The sequence below is a fragment of the Cervus canadensis genome, chromosome 6 (genome assembly GCF_019320065.1).
Source record: "Cervus canadensis isolate Bull #8, Minnesota chromosome 6, ASM1932006v1, whole genome shotgun sequence".
In the NCBI taxonomy this organism is placed as follows: domain Eukaryota; kingdom Metazoa; phylum Chordata; class Mammalia; order Artiodactyla; family Cervidae; genus Cervus; species Cervus canadensis.
In genome coordinates, this window is record NC_057391.1 from 47,381,718 (window position 1) to 47,402,048 (window position 20,331).

Here is a 20,331-nt window from a genome sequence, read left to right on the forward strand (position 1 = left end):
TAGCTTTACATTCTTAACTGCAAAATTTCTAAACATTTTGAAGTCATTGATTAAAAGAAACAGTTTTGAGTATTGTGTATGTTTTGTTTTTTGTTGATGTTTGCATTTTTTAATGATATTTTAACATCTGTTCTGTTTTGTCCACTGCTGTATATCCCCAGCATATGTAACAGTGCCTGGCAAGTTGTAGACATCTAATTCGAACTAGTTGATTATTGAATGATAAATAGAAATATTTTGTATGTTATAATAGCACTTCATTTTGGAGACGTAAGTAACACATTTTCTTCTGAGGGGCCTTTCAGAATTTCCCATACATAAATAACACCTTCTTCCCTAAACTTGATCTATGCTCAGATGCTCAGCTGTGTCCGATTCTTGGAGTCCTCCATGGACTGTAGTCCATCAGATGCCTCTGTCCTTGGAAGTTTCCAGGCAAGAATACTGGAGTGGGTTGCCATTTCCTTCTCCACAACCTGATCTATATGCATTTGTAATTTTCTGCTCTGAATTCTACTTATGGATACAACTCAATTCTGCATGGCTTCTAAAGAGCAGGACTGTTCAGTTCATCTTATATCCCTCTATTTATTAAACAAGTAAATGAATATGTTCTCAGTATACCTAAGAGATACCAAGGAAAAAAATATTTGCTCTTTTTAGTCCTTGATCATTTGGTTTTTTACCCTAGCCATGCATGTCACCAGTCTTGAGAGAATGTGTTTCAATTCACTTAAAGTAATGATTTATTTTTGTAATACCTTGGTAATTAAGTTCATTACTCTTCCTGAAGAACAAAACCTGAACTACTTGGTAATTGTTTTTGTCTTTATTTGTAATCTTTTAGAAAACAAACCCATGAGCTTTTCATTGGGACAATCATTATGAATTCTTGATAACATCTGGTTGCTTAATGTGTAGCTGTGAAGATTAACGATAGACCTTAACTGGATTTAAATTCAGACATATATAGGATCTGTATTAATCTCAGTCAACCCTTTCAAGCAGATGCCATATTTTGGGGAAAAGGAAATTGAAATGTACCAAGGAGCGGTAAGTTACATGCCACATAAATTACTGTAGTGTTTGGGGGTTTTTATGATGTATGGGCAATTGAAGTTGGCAATACATTTGCATTTTCTTATATAAATTTATTGGGGAAGCTTAAATAGGTTACATTGTTTGATTTTTTTAATGATGTGCTGCTCCTTAGAGTACAGCTCAAAAAAAGCTTAGGACTATTAATATTGGAATGTTATATACAATATTAGTTTAATGGAATGTAGGACTTACAGCTTTAGGCATCTTCTTCCTTCCACATATGTCACAAAACTCTAAAGAGTAAAAAATTAAGTAATCGGTAAAAAAAATACATTGGGCGATGGGAACCATTCTCTCCAAATCACTGAAACCGTGGCTGTGACTGGAACATGAAAAGCAAATTTTTTTTAATTTCACTTATTAATGTGACACCCTCATCCCTATTCAGACCCAGCTCCATAGCCATTTCAGTTGTGACATAAAAATAGAATCTGTAATCCTAATTTGTATATTTCATTCTCTGGCTCCTCACTTCCCCAGGCCTCCCCATCTCTACATCTTTTTCCTTCCCTCTTTCCTTTGCAGCAGAAGCACAAGAGCGTCCATTAATCCTGACCCCTGGAAAACAAACAAAAGGGAGCCCACACAAATTCATCAGTTGAAGTGGAAGGCAATTTACCCAGAGCAAGAGCCCACCCCATTGTTGCCAGATGAATGGTGCTGGTAGCTGGAGCCGAAGGAGGCTGCCACGCGAAAGACCTTTGATAATGCTGCCTTTATGGGAGCCCAGCACAAGGGAAACACTGTCGGCAGAGCCTGGCCCTGCCCTGGCGCCCTGATCAGCAGGGCCCGGGGCCGCCAGCACGGAGCTGGCTTGGAGTCCGCAGCGACGGCCTAGGCGGGGTGGATGGAAGCGCTGTGTATTCCTGCTGTTTCCTTCCAGTGCTCTGAAAAGCGTTCTTACATGAGTCCTTTTTGGACCATTCATCTTTTGAAGAGTTCTTTTTAAAGAAATGCCCTAGAATTTTAAAAAAATACATTTATTTTTAACTGCTGATGGCAACAGAATGTTGTAAAGTTGGTATTTACTTGGTGCCAGGTACTATGTTTATATTTGCAACAATAATAAAGCAGCCCTGGATGCTGGCCGTGTATTACGATGCATGTCTGTTTCATAGATGAGGAAACACAGGCTCATAGAGGTGAAGTAATTGAATCTATTGAGTGTTGGAGCTAGGAATTGAGGTCAGGTCTCAGTGACTTTCAGGGGTTTCAGGCAAGGGCAGAGTCAGGTAGAGGAAATGGCTACCCTACCGTTCTTATCATGCGTGCTCAGTCGTGTCTGGCTCTTTGCGACCCTATGGACCATAGCCCACCAGGCTCCTCTGTCCAAGGGATTCTCCAGGCAAGAATACTGGAGTGGGTTGCCATCCCTTCCTCCAGGGGTAATTCTCATCAGTAGCTGAAAAATACCATGAGCCCAGAGATGAGAAACCAGTTGGAAAAATAGAGTGATGCACAGAGGTCAAGTATAACTAGTTAAGTGACTTTGAGGCCTTACTGGACAACGACTTGCCCACTCCTTTCCCTCCACTGTTCACAGCTTTCTCTCCACGCTATTTCCAATTTTTGTTTTTATTTTTGGCTGTGCCATGTGTCATGTGAGGTCTTAGTTCCCTGACCAGGCATTGAACCCGTGTCCCTGGCAGTGAATGCATAGAGTCTTAACCACTGGACTGGCAGGGAATTCCCTTGTTCTCTTTTCTTTTCCTCTATTTCCAGAGAAGTGTTAAATGTAATCGTGAATGAACATCTTGCAGTCCCATCCATGCATCCCCTTGACTGTGAAGTGAAGGCAGGAATGACATATTTTTGTTACTATATAGAATTATCCAGTTCATCAGTCCCAGGGAATGAGTTTTAGACCTCGCTGAGCAGTTTCCCTCCTGGGACCCCTTCTCACACATAGGGAGCCATGGGCGCTGGATACATCAGTGCTTAACTTGGGTGCATACATCAAAGCAGTCACCCCTCCTCGTCACTCAGCTCCGATCCGCCAGAGCTTGCGATGAGCGGCCATTTCTGGGGCAGGCCCCATATGATATAGTAAGTTGTTGCATAATAAGACTCAAAGTTGGGATGCAGTACATTCTACTTTAGCTATGTGTTTCACTAACCTTTTCTAATTACTTTCCCATGTGTCATCTCAGTGGCCTTGTGAGATGTGGATACCATGGACCTTGTTATCCCCACTCTAGAGATGGAGAGCAGAGAAGGGAAGGACAGAGTCTAAGTATCTTCTCACTCTGGATGTGACTTTCTTCTCACTCTTCTGTGTTACATAGTCTTAAATTTAAGGAGTGTTCTTTCTCCAGCTTTCCACCATATGAAGTATTTTTCTTTTTAGTGACTTTGGTGGGAGTGGTAGAAGTGGTGCCGAGAAACTGAAGAAAGCAGGGCTGAAGTCGTCCTGACACAGTGAATTTACTGGTGAATTTATATTATGCATAGCTTAGATATCCCATGAGACTCAAGTACAAATCCACTCTCTTGGTGTGGTAGGAATTTTTGTTTTTCCATGTTGAGATGGAACAAACTGGTCAAACCTGTTTATCCCTCTAAAGAACCACACCTCCTGCCTTCTTCTTATGGAAAATAAGTTTTTTTCCTTATTTTCTAGTAGTCTCAATTTCCTCTAGGGTCCCAAGATCTCCAACTTGCCTCTTAGGGAAAAAAAATAGTGTAGAATTTCTGATTTAGTACAAGTCAGATCCAGGTTTTTAGTAGGCCTCTCTTAAGACCTGTTGCCCAAATGCCTTTCAGAGACCTTTAGAAACGGAATGTGGCCTGCAGAGGCATGCTGCGCGTAGAAGGGTGTGGTGTTGGAGTACCTGAAGACCATGGGTCATGTCTGAAGGCTGAATCATTCATAGGCCTACAGAAAAGTCCTTCCAAATTCCTTCCATCTTCATTGTGTTAGGTGTACCTCCTCAGGATCTTGGCGACTTTATGACTCTTGTATTACGCAGCCTTTAAGATGGGGACTATACAGTGGCATGTTCATTTCCAAAGCCAAGAAAAGAAATGTGTTGCTTTTATCTGACCATGGTTTTGTTTTGTTTTGCTTTTCCAGGCACAGTATGAGAACCCACCACATATCTATGCTCTTGCAGATAATATGTTCAGAAATATGATAATTGACAGAGAGAACCAATGTGTCATCATCAGGTATGGAAAAGAACATTTTTAGGTCCAGGGAACACAGGACCATGCTATACATAGGATGCTGTCAAGGAGCAATGCTTCTGCAATAGTTTCTCATTTCAGAGGCTGGTTAATGTATCTGAGTAACAAGTAGCCTATTAGCTTTGCCTTGGTGTATTTTATAACCTCAAATCATAAAGCTCTGCGCTTCCATGAGGTTGCTTTTTGTACCCATGTCACTTGAAGCATTAAGGCTTTAGGGCACATGGTTCTAGCTCAGTCTTTCTCTGATTGTCATCAGGCCCGGAAATAAAATCTCAAGACACTTCCCCTCCCATTTTTGGACTGTATTGTGGTTTTACTCTGAATTGGAGATCCTTTATGTTACAAGTATAGTAAGCATGTGTTACTGTTTTGTCAGCTGGAGTCCTTTTTTCTAGGTCCTTTTTCCTTAATATTTCAAGTTTGAACTTTTTTGGGGTTTTTTTGTTGTTGTTATTTGCTTTTAATTTTCTGAAGGCATTACTGGTCAAAGCCAGCATTAGGCGTCCACAGCTATATTTCGCAGTCCTTTTAACCTGACCCAGCTCTGAGTCTTTGCTGGCTTGAAGTGCTTTTACAATTTTGTTTACTGTTACAAACATTTTCAAACATACAGAAAACACAAGCAATCCATATTTCCATCACTTAGAACTTGACAGTTATTAACTGTCATCTTTGTTATTTTTGTTCATCTTTTTTAGTGCTTTAATTTTTTAATTCTTAATTTTTTTAATGAAAATTAAAGGAAAAAATCCTATTTGTATTTACAAGCATACACAAAATTACAAAAAGTATTATAATAAGCCCTGTGTATCTGTCATCTACTTTGTACATTTATTAATATATGGCCAACCCTGTTTTACCTAGTCCTCCCACTCTGCCCCGACTTGATTCAATCCTAGGCAGAAAATAATTTCATTTGTCAGTAATTCAGTGTATACCTCTAAAAGACCATTCTTATCACAACTGAAAAAAAATGAGTACTTCCTTCAGTATGATCTAATATTATCAGTATTCCAATTCCACGATTGTCTTATAAATTCTTTTTTTTCTTTACAGTTGATTTATTTTTATTTGGGTTTCAAAGGCTCATGTTTCATATTTAGCTGTGTGTCTCTCAGGTCTTTTAATCATTAATAGTTCTCTCTTATTCTTTTTGTTTTCTTGGTGTTTATTTGTTAAAGAAAAAGTTTTGTCCTGTAGAATTTTCTGCAGTCTGATAATAGCTAGTTGCATCCCATGACTTTGCACTGTCCCCTATATTTCCTGTAAATTGACAGGCTTTGAAAGCTTGATTAGATTCAGTTTCAATTTTTTAGCAAAAAATGCTCCATCATTGATGCCTTGCCCTTAATGCCTGTTTGGCTAACTTTTTGTGATGTTCAGATTTCCAGTGAGTCCATCCATTATAAATTCTCATTTCACAATCATTTAATTAATGGTTGAAAAATAATTTTCTAATTGTGTTCCTTCTATATTAATTTATTAATTAGAGTTTTCTTTTGTTTATCATAAAATACAATCTATATGGGAAAATTGGATAAAAAGCTTCATTTGTTATTTTCATTTACTAATTTTTGAAGCAATAAGTTGATGCCCTAGCAGCCTCGCAAAGTATAATGTTTTTGTTTTCAGTATCATTCTATACTGGTGGGTTTTAAATACCTTACCTGTTTAACTACATTGCAGTTTTTCTTTTAGGTTCAAATAGTCCCACCTTTGGTTTGTGAGAGTCCTTTGTATTGGCTCCTTTGTCCCTTTGATATGACTCCAGTAGTCTTTGATAGTTTTCTTGTATAAGATGTTCCAGGCTTATCTTGTACATTTTCTGCCAAGCCTTAGGTTCAGCCGTTTCATCAGAAAGCCCTGGCTCATTTTAATGGGAAATAGTATTTAGAGACTATCAATCTAGTGATGAAGAGTGCTCACTGCTGTGTGTTAATGGTGCTTCTTGTTCTTTTCAGAGGACAAAAGCAAGGAATACGAACTTTTTAAGAAAAATATGAAACATCAATTCACACTGATAATGTTCAGTTCATTTGTAAGATTTTATTTCTTTGCATTTTATATTTGAATGCCATTTCTCTTATTCTGAAAACCTTGGTTCCTGATGACATCATTAGAATTATTTGCGCTATACTATGCCTGTGCATAAAATTATAAATAAATAATTAAGTATATACTTATACTTAAATAAGTATATATTTATAAAAGATATATTGCATAGTAAATAATGGGGTAAAGCAAATAAATAATTCTATTAATGCTTTAAGATAACAATACCAACATTATTTGTAGCAATACTATCTCACTTTAAAATTTCTTTGTTCTTTTTTGTCCTTAGGATGTACAGTCAAAATATTGGATTTTAAAAGTCACTTGACATAATACTTTTCTGTGTCATTAACATGCCAATTTGACCTATAGTTAGGTTCATGTATTTCATTTTGGATTTTGGAAGTTTAAATTTTTTATTTTAATTTTGTTTTAAAACTGTTTAAACTATTTACATGGCTCCAAAGTCAAAACTATAAAACAGGAACACTGAGGCATTTTAAGAGACTTCATGATATTTTATCTCCAAATATTTCCATATACATCTCAAAATATTTTCTTAGTCCCAATACCATTATCACAACTAAATAATAAATAAGTAATCCATATTTAAATTTCTCTAATTGTTGCAAACATGTCCTTTCTTGCCAGTTTATGTAAATCAAGGAACACTGACTGCATTTGGTAATGAGTCACTTTTTTAATCTTACCAGAGTTCCTTTCTCCCATTTTTTTGTTTTTTTTTCCCATTGACTTGGTCAAGAGAAGAAAACCCAGTTTTCCTATAGATACCTTTCAGATTGGTCCAGTTGCTTCCTCATGGTCTCATTTCTCTAATTCCTTCAATTTTCTGTAAATTGAAAGTTAGATCTAAATTCTTAATTAGCTTCAGGTTAAGCCTTTTGGAAGGAACACTTGTGTGTTGATGAGTTTGGTTGCTGAATTGGAAATGCTTCTGTTTGTTCCCAAGTGGAAGTCACTGGCCAGTAGAGAGGTGGGACATGTTTTCATGACTCAGATTAAATGAGAGAGGATAGGATGACTTTTCTAACGTATTCCCTTGCCCTTTCTCCTTTCTTCTGGGCCCCTAGTAAGATAAGAAGAAAGGGAATGGTCTTGTTGCATGGGTTTCATCAGTTTGGAGCTGCTTCCGTTTTTCCTAGTCCACCTTTCTCCCTCTCTCGGATCTCCTCAGTAGGTCCTACAGGAGACACTTGCTCTGAGGCAGGACATGTGCCCACTTCTAGGAGCCTTCTTTTCAGTGTTCAGGTGGCAAAGACTTGAAGGCCCTGCTCCAGGGAATTTTACTGCAGTCTCTTTGCTGGTGGAGATACAGGAGATGGTAGGACAGGGAGCTGCTTTGACCTCTGACATTAACCACCCAAGTCAGGCCAGACTTCACATGTGAAAGGCACAATTCTCCATGAGACACCAGCTGCAAGTTGGAAGGTTCCCACCACAGCCTCGGTTTCATTACTGCAACAACTCACAAAAGTCATGAGAGCCCTGAACTTATGGTTACAGTTTTATTAGAGCAAAAGGATACAAAGCAGAACCAGGAAAAAGCAGAGACACAAGAGCAAGGTCTAGGAGGGGCCCAGATGTGCGGCTTCTAGGCCTCTTCCCCCCATGGAGCCATCGACAGTGTTATGTCCTTCCAGTTATGGTGTGGGAACTGACAATACTATTGCCAACTAGAAAGTTCACCTGAGCCTTTGGTGTTCAGAGGTTTTATTTGGGCTCAGTCATATACTGCCTGCATGACTGACCTGTAGCCTCTACCCCTCCTGAAGATTTGGGCTAATATGTGTAGTCTCCATGTCCTCTAGGAGTCAGAACTTAGATGCACCTTTCCAAAGCTCTTTTCATGAAACTTTGTCCAGTTCCCAAATATCCCAGGCAAATAGAGACTCTCCTGTCAGGACGGATGTTCCAGTTCAGCTCAGTTCAGTCGCTCAGTCGTGTCTGGCTCTTTGCGACCCCATGAACCGCAGCACGCCAGGCCTCCCTGTCCATCACCAACTCCCGGAGTCCACCCAAACCCATGTCCATCGAGTTGGTGATACCATCCAAACATCTCATCCTCTGTCGTCCCCTTCTCCTCCTGCCCTCAATCTTACAGCATCAGGGTCTTTTTCAGTGAGTCAGCTCTTCGCATCAGGTGGCCAAAGGATTGGAGTTTCAGCTTCAACATCAGTCCTTCCAATGAACACCCAGGACTGATCTCCTTTAGGATGGAGTGGTTGGATCTCCTTGCAGTCCAAGGGACTCTCAAGAGTCTTCTCCAACAGCACAGTTCAAAAGCATCAATTTTTCGGTGCTCAGCTTTCTTTATAGTCCAACTCTCACATCCATACATGGCCACTGGAAAAACCATAGCCTTGACTAGGTGGACCTTTGTTGCCAAAGTAATGTCTCTGCTTTTTAATATGCTGTCTAGGTTGGTCATAACTTTTCTTCCAAGGAGTTAAGTGTCTTTTAATTTCATGGCTGCAATCACCATCTGCAGTGATTGGAGTCCCCCAAAAAAGGCAGCCACTGTTTTCCCATCTATTTGCCATGAAGTGATGGGACCGGATGCCATGATCTTATTTTTCTGAATGTTGAGCTTTAAGCCAACTTTTCACTCTCCTCTTTCACTTTCATCAAGAGGCTCTTTAGTTCTTCTTTGCTTTTTGCCATAAGGGTGGTGTCATCTGCATATCTGAGGTTATTGATATTTCTCCCAGCAATCTTGATTCCAGCTTGTGCTTCATCCAGCCCAGCATTTCTCATGATGTACTCTGCATATAAGTTAAATAAGCAGGGTGACAACATACAGCCTTGATATACTCCTTTTCCTATTTGGAACCAGTCTGTTCCATATCCACTTCTAACTGTTGCTTCCTGACCTGTGTACAAATTTCTCAAGGGGCAGGTCAGGTGGTCTGGTATTCCCCATCTCTTTCAGAATTTTCCACAGTTTATTGTAGAATTTTCCACAGTTTATTGTGATCCACACAGTCAAAGGCTTTGGCATAGTCAATAAAGCAGAAATAGATGTTTTTCTGGAACTCTCTTGCTTTTTCAATCATCCAGTGGATGTTGGCAACTTGACCTCTAGTTTCTCTGCCTTTTCTAAAACTAGCTTGAACATCTGGAATTTCACGGTTCATGTATTCCTGAAGCCTGGCTTGGAGAATTTTAAGCACTCCTTTGCTAGCGTGTGAGATGAGTGCAATTGTGTGATAGTTTGAGCATTCTTTGGCACTGCCTTTCTTTGGGATTGGGATGAAAACTGACCTTTTCCAGTCCTGTCCCACTGCTGAGTTTTCCATATTTGCTGGCATATTGAGTGCAGCACTGTCACAGCGTCATCTTTCAGGATTTGAAATAGCTCAACCGGAATTCCATCACCTCCATGAGGTTTGTTTGTAGTGATGCTTCCAGGGCCCTAGAGAATTACCTCCTGGTATTACCTCCCAAAGGCCTGACCTCTCTCTGTGTTAATTCTGTATTACCCAAGAGCTGCGCTTTGTCTGCTTTGAGGAAGTAGCTTCGCTATCTCTGGCATGCCATGGTTCACTCTCACCCACTCTGTGATACTGGGCAGCAAATTCAGCAGTTGTCTGGACCTCTCTTCCTTCATTTATGAGTGAACTGATTGACTTCTGAGGTCTCTGAGGTTTGGGGGTTTTGGAACTCTTTCTTCCAAATAATGCCCAGGAAACTGGAAGGCAGGGGAATGCTGTCTGGGTAGAGAAGCCCAAGTTTGCAGCCGTGACACGGCAGAGCTGGGTGTGGGTTCAGCTAGGACTGAGTTCAGTGCTGCCTACCCGAATGCCTTTGTGAACAGAAAGTAAAACCAGCCTTCCTGGAGGCTGGAAAAGAAGTCTGCTCGTTGTGCAAAGGCCTTCTGCCATAACTGGAGAGACTAGGAATTTTTAGTATCATTTAATTAGAAAATTAAAAATTAATGATGTTCTATTCTCTCTGGTGTTCCGTTTAGACTTTGACCTTCCGATTTCCCTGCTATACGACCTTATCCACATGATGAAATGAATACGCTTTATTTTTTACTTATCTATTTTTAATTTTAAAATAAATTATTCATTTATTTTAAAATCTGATTTATTAAACATTTTATTAAATAATGTATGTATATAAATATTTTTTGTTTCATGCATTTCACTTTAGAGAGAAATATTTGGGATTTCCATGACAATACATATTTTATGCATTTTTAAATCTTGCTATAGAAGAAAATGAAATGAAGATCAGATACATTTATAGTAAAGAAGTATTTTAAAAGAAAATTATATTCAAGTGACAAGAAAAATTTTTATGTATTTTTAATTAATTTATTTTAATTGGAGGCTAATTACTTTACAATATTGTAGTGGGTTTTGCCATACATTAACATGAATCAGCCATGGGTGTACATGGGTTCCCCATCATGAACCCCCCTCCCACCTCCCTCCCCTATGATTTTTTTTTAAGTTGAAGTGTGATTGACCCACAGCACTATGCTAGATCCATATGCACAGCATAGTGATTCAGTATTTCTGTACATTACAAAGTGATAACCATGAAATGCATACTCTTAGATGGGACAATGCCGCACGTAGAACCAATATTATCAGTTCCTCCCAATCTTATGTTTTCTAAAGAGGTGGATGCAGTGATAGGATGGACTGGCAGCTGACTATTTCTGGATAGAAATCAGTGTAACAGATTGAATTTTATTTTTATTCATTAAAAAAAATTGTTGGCTGCACTGGGTCTTCGTTGCTGTGCTTGGGCTTTTCTCTTGTGGGGGTTACTCTCTGGTTGCCGTGCACGGGCTTCTCATTGTGGTGACTTCTCTTGAGCCCAGCTCTAGGCACGTGGGCTTCAGTCGTCATGGCCCATGGACTCAGTAGTTGCAGCTTGCAGGCTCTAGAGCACAGGCTCAGTAGTTGTGGCGCACAGGCTTAGTTGCTCCAAGACATGTAGAATCTTCCCAGACCATGGATAGAACCCATGTCCCCTGCATTAGCAATGGCATTCTTAACCCCTGAACCACCAGAAAAGTCCCAGCAAATTGAATTTTAAGAGAAAGAAATCAGGAAAGAAGACAGGCTGTTTTGTCAAGTAGAGACCTCCATCCAAGCCTTGGCTTTGAGTTTGTGTTTTTAAGGTGAAGTATAGTTGATGCACAGTAATATATATATACATATAGGTATATTACATAGTGATTTACAGTATTTAAAGGTTATGCAGTTACTATAAAATATTGGCTATATTCCTGTATTGTACAATATATCCTGGTAACTTACTTTATACATACCAGTTTGTACCCCTCGATTCTCATACCCCATCTTTCACCTCCCCACTTCGCACTGATCCACTAGTTTGTTCTGTTTGTGAGTCTGTTTCTTTTTTGTTATATTTACTAGTTGTTTTTTTTAATTAGATTCCACATGTAAGTGAGATCATACAGTATTTGTCTTTCTCTATGTGACTTATTTCACTTAGCATGATGCTCTCCAAGTCTATCCATGTTGCTGCAGAGACAAAATTTCATTCTTTTTGTGTAGCCGAGTAGTATTGCATTGTGTATGTATATCACATCTTCTTTATCCGTTCATCTGTTGACGGACACTTAGGTTGTTTCTGTGTCTTGGCAATTTTAAGTAATGCTGCATTAAACATTGGAATACATGTATCTTTTTTCTTTTTCTAATCAATGGTATATATATATGTGTGTGTTAGTTGCTCAGTCGTATCCCACTATTTGTGACCTTATGGACTGTGGCCCACTGGGCATCTCCATCCATGGGATTCTCCAGGCAAGAGTACTGGAGTGGGTTGCCATGCCCTCCTCCATGTGTGTGTATATATATAGGGCTTCCCTGGTTGCTCAGCTGGTAAAGAATCTGCCTACAATGCAGCAGACCCCGGTTTGATTCCTGGGTTGGGAAGATCCGCTGGAGAAGGGATAGGCTACCCACTCTAGTATTCTTAGGCTTCCCTCCTGGCTCAGCGGGTAAAGAATCCACCTGCAATGCAGGAGACCTGGGTTTGATCCCTGGGTTAGGAAGATACCCTGAAGAAAGAAACAGCTACCTACTCCAGTATTCTGGCTTGGAGAATTCCATGGACTGTATAGTCCATGAGGTCTCAAAAGAGTCAGACATGACTGAGTGACTTTCATTTCACTTCACTTCATATATGTATACTCTCATACACATATACACACACACATGTATATACATACATATACATACATACGCATGCAGGAATGGAATTATGGAATTGCTGGGTCATTTTATTAGAGTTGTTCTATTTTTTAGCTTTTTGAAAAATCTCCATATTGTTTTCCACAGTGGTTGCACCAACCTACATTTCCACCAGCAGTGTACGAGGGTTCCCTTTTTTCCACATCCTTGCCAACACTTGTTATTTGTGTTCTTTTTGATGATGGCCATTCTGACAGGTGTGAGGTGAAATCTCATTGTGTTTTTGATATGCATTTCCCTGATGATTAGTGATGTGGAGCATCTTTTCATGTTCCTGTTGGCCATCTGCATTTCCTCTTTGGAAAAGCATCTATTCAGTTCTTCTTCCCATTTTTTTAAATCAGGTTATCTGGTTTTCTGATATTGAGTTCTATGAGCTGTTTCTGTCTCTTGCCCAGATTGCTCTCCCTGTCTTGAGTTATTTTCCCACCCAAGGCTGTTCTCATCTACTTCAACCCAGTGGTTTCTTTATCCTTTGAATTTCAGTAGCAGTTGATATACCCCTAATTTTTGCCACCTGTTTAATATATATTTTTAAATTTTATTGAAGTATAGTTGGTTTACAATGTGTTAATTTCTACTCTACAGCAAAGTGATATTAAAAAATATATCCTTTTAAAAAATATTATTTTCCATTATGGTTTATCACAGAATATTGAATATAGTTCCCTGTGCTATACAGTAGGACCTTATTGTTTATCCATCTGATTTATACTAGCTTGCATCTGTTAACCCTCAGTCTCCAATCTTTCCCTCTCCCACCTCCTCTCCCCCTTGGCAGCCACAAGTCTGTTCTCTGTATCTGTTGAGTCTGTTTCTGTTTCATAGATATGTTCATTTGTGTCATATTTCAGATTCCACATATAAGTGATATATGGTGTTCTCTTTCTGACTTCACTTAGTATGATAATCTCTAGGTCCATCCATGTTGCTTCAAATGACATTATTTCATCCTTTTTTTATGGCTGAGTAATATGCCATTGTGTGTGTGTGTGTGTGTGTGTGTATACACACACACACACTTGCTGTATCTTCTTCATCAATTCTGTTGATGAATACTTGTTTCCACAGTGGTGCTATGAACATAGGGGTTCACATTTCTTTTAGAATTATGGTTTTCTCTGGATATCTATCCAGGAGTAGGGTTGCTGGATTATATGGCAACTCTGTTTTTAGTTTTTTGGGGAACCTCCATACTCTTTTCTGTACTTGCTACACCAGTTTATATTCCCACCACCATCATAGGAAGGTTCCTTTTTCTGCACACCCTCTCCAACATTTGTTATTTGTAGACTTTTTAAATGATGGCCATTCTGATCAGTGTGAGGGGGTACCTCATTGTAGTTTTGACTTGGATTTCTCTAATAATTAGCAACAATGAGCATCTTTTCACATGTCTGTTGACCATCTGTACGTCTTCTTTGGAGACATGTTTGTTTAGGTCTTCTGCCCACTTTTCAATTGGGTTGTTTGGTTTTTTTTAACATTGAGCTGCATGAGCTGTTTGTATATTTTAAAGATTAATGCCTTGTTGATCACACCGTTTGCAAATATTTTTTCCCAGTCTTTTTGTTTTATTTATGGTTTCCTTTGCTGTGCAAAAGCTTGAAAGTTTAATTAGGTCACATTTGTTTAGTTTTGCTTCTATTTCTATTGCCTTGAGAGACTGACCTAAGAAAACATTGGTACAATTTATGTCAGAGAATGTTTCGCCTATGTTCTCTACTAGGAGTTTTATACCACCTAGTTAATATTGTTATCACTTTTTAAAATGTGCATGCACTCATTTTCAGTAGTTTTTCAATCCTTGCTCAGTAGAAATTTATGTTTCTCTTTGCACATAATACATGTTTATCATTTTGAAGCTTGAAATAAGCTCTAAGTGCTGTTTGCATTTAGAAAAAGGAGAGATTGATTTGGACTGAAATAAATAGCATAAGTGTCACCAAGGTGTTGGGACTTGGGTTGAGTCTTCCATATAGGATGGGTGGAATGAAGAAAACATTGGTGGCTTGACAAATTCTGAAACCCAAACCATATAATGGGGAGGACATCAGTGTGGTGGTTAAAGAAGATCTCCATTGACAATGGTCCTTATAAATTACTTGAGGGCCAGAACTGGGTCTCTCCCTTCTGTTTCTGTCTGACAGCCATATGGCATTTGTGCAGTAATGCAAGAATGGTTGATTTGGGGAAATATGGTTGATTGGGTGACATGTACCTCCTTGAATGGCTGGGTAATCTACAGATAAGCTTTTGAGCCTCAGTGATGTCTTGCAGGCCTCTGAGCAGAGACATGCTACCATAGGAGGCTGGTTCACAAAGATGAGTCTATGGGTAGAAAAGAGATGGACTCTTGAGCAAATATGAAGGTCTAGTAAGAGGATGAGGACCTGACCTGAGTTGGAAAGGCAAAGAGGAAACTGATGTGTGACCGTCCGTAACCCTGTGAAGGAATAAAGGAGTAGAAAGTGAATGTGGACCCCAGGCAGTGCCAACAGAAAGCTACAAATAGCTCCCTTAGTTTCATCCCTTGTCAGTGATGAGCACCTTAAAACACAGGCAGACACCCGTGAACCCAGTAGATGAGCACCCAAATCTGCTTAGCCCAGTAGTCTTCTGTTCCCTGGAATCCAGAATTTGGATTTGTGTTTTAGAGTCACGCCTGTGGTAGCTTTGGACCTATTGGAGACATCTATGCAAATATATTTAATAAAATAATACAGGGAGAGAAGGGAAAGTGGCAAGTTTTTCTCTTATTCTCTACTATCTTTGTATCATCAGACTAGACCTTGGCACTGTAGCCAGAGGCATTTCTGCAGCCTTTGCCAGCTGACTTCTGTAAAGACTTAGGGATCTTGGAGAACATTTATGTGGCAGCTTTATTGCTGCCATCAAAAGTGAATTCCTATCACTTTTGGCCTGCATCAGCTATCTTAGTGCATTAAAAATATATATGATGTTGATCTGAGAGCATCACATTTGGTGCAGTTTCTTTTTTCTTTTCTTTTTTTTTTGCCACATGGCGAGGCTTGCAGGATATTACTTCTGTGACTAGGGTTCAAACCCAGGCCTGTGTCAATGAAAGCACCCTAGCCACTGGATCACCAGGAAATTCTCCAGTTTCTAATATTTTTGCTTGAGATACTCTTAAGCAGCTGTTTTTATTCTGTCCTTAACGTATCCAATACCAGTTTGCAAAGTCTTGTTAGATTGTATCCTGAACATGTGACAAAGAAATATTTTTTAAAGAACAAATAAAGACATGAGAGATGTTTTGAAGGCACATCGATAAGATTTAGTGGCTGAATTTGGGAATTTTCAGAGAGGAAAAAGAGACAGTTCAGAAATCTTAGATTCAATTAGTGACAATGTCTGCTTCAAGAAACATTTTGAGTTTGGAATTCCTAAGATTTGCAGGAGTAAAGATTAAAGACTTAAACAATTTAAAAAATTAGATCACTTCTAATATTTGACTTATGTCTTATCTGTGCTATCTGCCTCAGCACTGTCAAATGTCTCATGGATTCTCAAGCTGTCTTCCTGTCTTTGATGTATTTCAGGAGCCTTTTATTATTAGCGTTGGAACTCTTTCCAATTTCTTGTTTATCCCAGCACCAGCATCCTTAGAAACTCCCTGTCCCTCTGGCCTAGCTTTGGGACGCCCAGTCATCTCACACCCTGACTATGGGATCTGTGTGAGGACTGCCCTCTGTCTGCAGTCTTGAAGAACTGTGGCTCAAGTTTACCCTTTTATCCCAGATTCCCTGAAAATCTTACCTACCGCCGTGAATTGAAGAGTGTTATTCAGGAAGCCCAACTCATTAGCTAGTTTATATATTATCTATAATCATAATAGTAACCCCCTTTCAAGTACTTTCTGTGTATCTCAACATCCTTTACTTGTGCCATTTACAACCTAGGAAACTAGATATTTGGGCTTCCCTGGTGGCTCAGCTGTAAAGAATCCCCCCGCCAATGCAGGAGACATGGGTTTGATCCCTGGGTTGGGAAGATCCCCTGTAGAAGGAAATGGCAACCCACTCCAGTATTCTTGCATGAGAAATCCCATGGACAGAGGAGCCTGGTGGGCTACAGTCCCTGGGATTGCAAAGAGTCGGACACGACTGAGTGACTAAACAACAAACTAGGTATTATTACCCCCTTTATTGCAGATCAGGTAACTGAGCCTCAGAGAGGTAACGAAACATGTTAAGCATCTCAAATTTGAGATGTGACAAAGCCATGTACCATGGTACATGTATCATGAAACAGGGCTGCCTGATGCCACTGTTATACTCTGTCCACTTTGCTGCTTTGAGCCAGAAGGTGTCAGGTTGTCTGGTTAGTCATCTGTTACCACCCATCACGGTAATGTGGTGCAGTGAAAAGATCTCTGGTGTTGAGTCACAGGGCAAACTCGTTATTCTGTTCTGTAGAAAGCGTGTGACTTCTGCAAGCCTCAGTCACTTCATCTGCAAAATGGGATTAATGTTGTTCAGTTGCTAAGTTGTGTCTGACTCTTTATGGCCCTGTGGGCTATAGCATGCCAGGCTTCCCTGTCCTTCAATGAGGAATACAGGGAAAGTTGTTGAATAAGAAATACACATAAAAGAATTTTTTTTAATTGTTAAGGAGTGATGTATTAAAATATCTGTTTTAATAAATAATTCCTTTTACTGTAGTGACAGTAAAAGGAATTGTAGAGCTAACAAGTAGCTGAGCTGGGGCTCAAACTTGATGTTCAGACTAAACACTGGGTTTTTCCTATTGCATCAGGCCTGGGCCAAGATGAGCGTTGCCCTGGGGCCATTTTCTTGGCAGACGCTTGGTGATAATTTTGTCTGCTTGACAATACTAATTGATTTGGAAGAAGTCAGTCTTATTTGTCTTCATTATGTTAATGAATTTTTATCATTTGCTCAGTCATTTCTGTTTGATTTTGTATTTTATGCATTTGGCCATTGCATGTACTTGAGGCTTATATTTTTCAGTGTCACTACAGGCTCTGACAGATCACCCCTTTCTCTCTAGCCCTGGAAACCTTCAGATAGGCAAACTAAAACTGCAAAATTTTAGTTTGCTTTCTAATCTCCTTTGGAATTTGTGTTATTTTCTCATCTTCTGGATTCTTTTAGTCACTAATATGTCTATCCTTTATAACTCTAGAATTACAAAAAATTTTTTTTGACTATCGCTGTGTTTTTTACCCTTGGATTATACCTTCTGAAATAGGAGTCAAGTTTAATAATAATATGTATATGCATATGCATATGTGTGTGTGTATATATATATATATGTATATATAAAGTCAAGTCTAAGAAAGTAGGACCTAGTGGGAATTTTTGTAACTTCATTATCTTATCAATCATGCATTCTAGACAGGAATGTCACCCTTTAATGCTTGTCTACACACACACATCCTCCCTCCCTCCCTCCTTCCCCTACCTGGCTAACTTTAACCTGTCTCATTGAGATGTAAGTAGTGTGACTTGACTTAGCTTATGAATTTCTTTAGGAATCTTTTCCTAATACATACTCAGAAATCCCTAAAACTATACCCATATCTCCATGGTGTTACCACAGCATCAGTGCATTTGACCTCCCCTGGTGCAGTAGGCTCCTCTCATTCCAGGAGACCCATCTCATTCCAGCCCCAGCCAGCCCTTAGCATGAGGAGGCATTTAGTGCTTGTTGGGTAAACAAATGCACATACAATTTCTGTTTTAAATTTGTATCCTTTATAAAGTGCAAATAAATGTGAAGTTGCAGAGCAACATTTCAGTTACATTAACTTGAACAGTTAGAAGGGAACAAAAGCTAGTGTGGTAAGAACCAGAAGAAATTTTTTGAGACTAGCAAGGGGGAGATCAGAGAAGGCAATGGCACCCCACTCCAGTACTCTTGCCTGGGAAATCCCATGGACGGAGGAGCCTGGTAGGCTACAGTCCTTGGGGTCGCTAAGAGTCGGACATTACTGAGCGACTTCACTTTTACTTTTCACTTTCATGCACTGGAGAAGGAAATGGCAACCCACTCCAGTATTCTTGCCTAGAGAATCCCAGGGACGGGAGACAGGAACCTGGTGGGCTGGCGTCTATGGACACGACTGATATGGCTTAGCAGCAGCAGCAGCAAGGGGGAAATAGAAGGAATGGGTGACTACTTATTCTATGAGATGTCTCCCCTCAAAATAAGGCTGAGATATTTTTAAATTTGCTAGAATCAGTTGAAGTGAGTTGAAAACACCATTCATTTTTAAGCGAAGAATAACTTTCAGACTAAGAATAGCAATTATAGTCTCTGAATCCAATTATTAGTGTATCATTGTAAATAGTCCCCCCTCACCCTGAACATTCTTTCCATTTCTTTGATACTTTAGTAAATGTTTCCATTTGTATATTGAATGCACACAGAAACATTACATTATTTCCTCTTTGAATTGATGTTTCCTGTGAAGTCTGTCTTGACTTTGTTTTACATTTGTTTAGCAGATTCCCAGCCAGTAATATAAGAACTCTAGGGGGTTTGTTAGAAATTATTTCTAGGCCCTATCCTTGGAGACTAGGATTCAGCAGGTCTGAAGACAGACCAAACATGAGCACTTCTTTAAGTACTTTGAGGATTGTGGTAGGCTGCTGGACTTAGGGACCACTGGGGCATTTTTCTAATTTTAAGGCACATTCACGTCTAGAGTATTTTTTGGTCCACTTTGAAAGTCCAGTGAAGGCAATTAAGAAAGGTTGCTTATAATCATAAGCAGAGCAAATTGCTCTCATTGCTGTGAGATGCAAAGCAGATAATTTCAGGTATGCCATATAATCTGTCTGATAACTTCACATTCCTTTAATGTGGGTTTTTAGTCCAGGGAAAGAAAGTTTTTCTCTCAAAGGGACAACATAATTACCGTTTTATATATATATTGTAAGCTTCAAGTAATTGTGTAACATTCCATTCTTATACCATATTCTGAGCAAAGTACTGGCCTCTCATCAATAAAACTTCTTTTTATGGGTCTGTAAATTGAAACCAAGAAATGAAAATTCCGATCAGTGTTCAGCCAGACTAATTATTTTAAATCTTCTGAAAAATATCACAGTTACTGAGAATGTAGATGTTCTATTATTGTACTCGGCCTACTTATTTTAATATATGAAACGAGTCACTTTCATTATTCTTCCTTTTTTTTCCCCTTCAACAAAAGACACATAATATTTTATGTCTGATCACAGCATTAGCCAGAGAAAGAGTGGGGGCATCACTATATGAAAGTGTACAGTAATTCTAATAGGATTTTTTTTCTTTCCTCTTTCACATACACACAGCTTTCTCTAAGGAATTCTGAATATGAAAGTTGTTTACTTGTGACAGAAATAATCTAAAGAAATTAATCCTGTTGATTATCATTGTGATGTGTAATCTCACTTTTTCTGGAAATGCTGTTTTTAAAAATATGAAATATATGGTTAACTACTTCTTCCAAAACTTTAAACATTAAGTCACATCAAAAGAAACAAGAGTCACCCAAATACCAGCTGCCCAACAAGTCAGAACTATTTTTTGCCTTGTTCCATTGTGGTTCTTGTCCATACATTATTTTTGCATAGTTGTAAACTTGTCATAGGTACAGTGTCTTCTGCTTATGTTGCCACTTAACATTAACTGCATTGCCTTTGTGTTGCCACATAGTTTTCTATTTATTTTATATGTCTGTGTAATATTATATGAG

At 39.0% G+C, this 20,331-nt stretch overlaps 1 protein-coding gene across 1 annotated transcript in view; it reads left to right on the top strand.

Annotated features, from left to right (window-relative positions):
* MYO1E (myosin IE) overlaps positions 1–20,331 on the top strand; it is a 212,991-nt gene that overhangs the window by 102,931 nt on the left and 89,729 nt on the right. The window contains exons 3-4 of the mRNA XM_043471817.1: positions 964–1,053; positions 4,175–4,269. Coding sequence (XP_043327752.1) covers positions 964–1,053; positions 4,175–4,269 — 185 coding nt within the window. The remainder of the gene's footprint in view (positions 1–963; positions 1,054–4,174; positions 4,270–20,331) is intronic.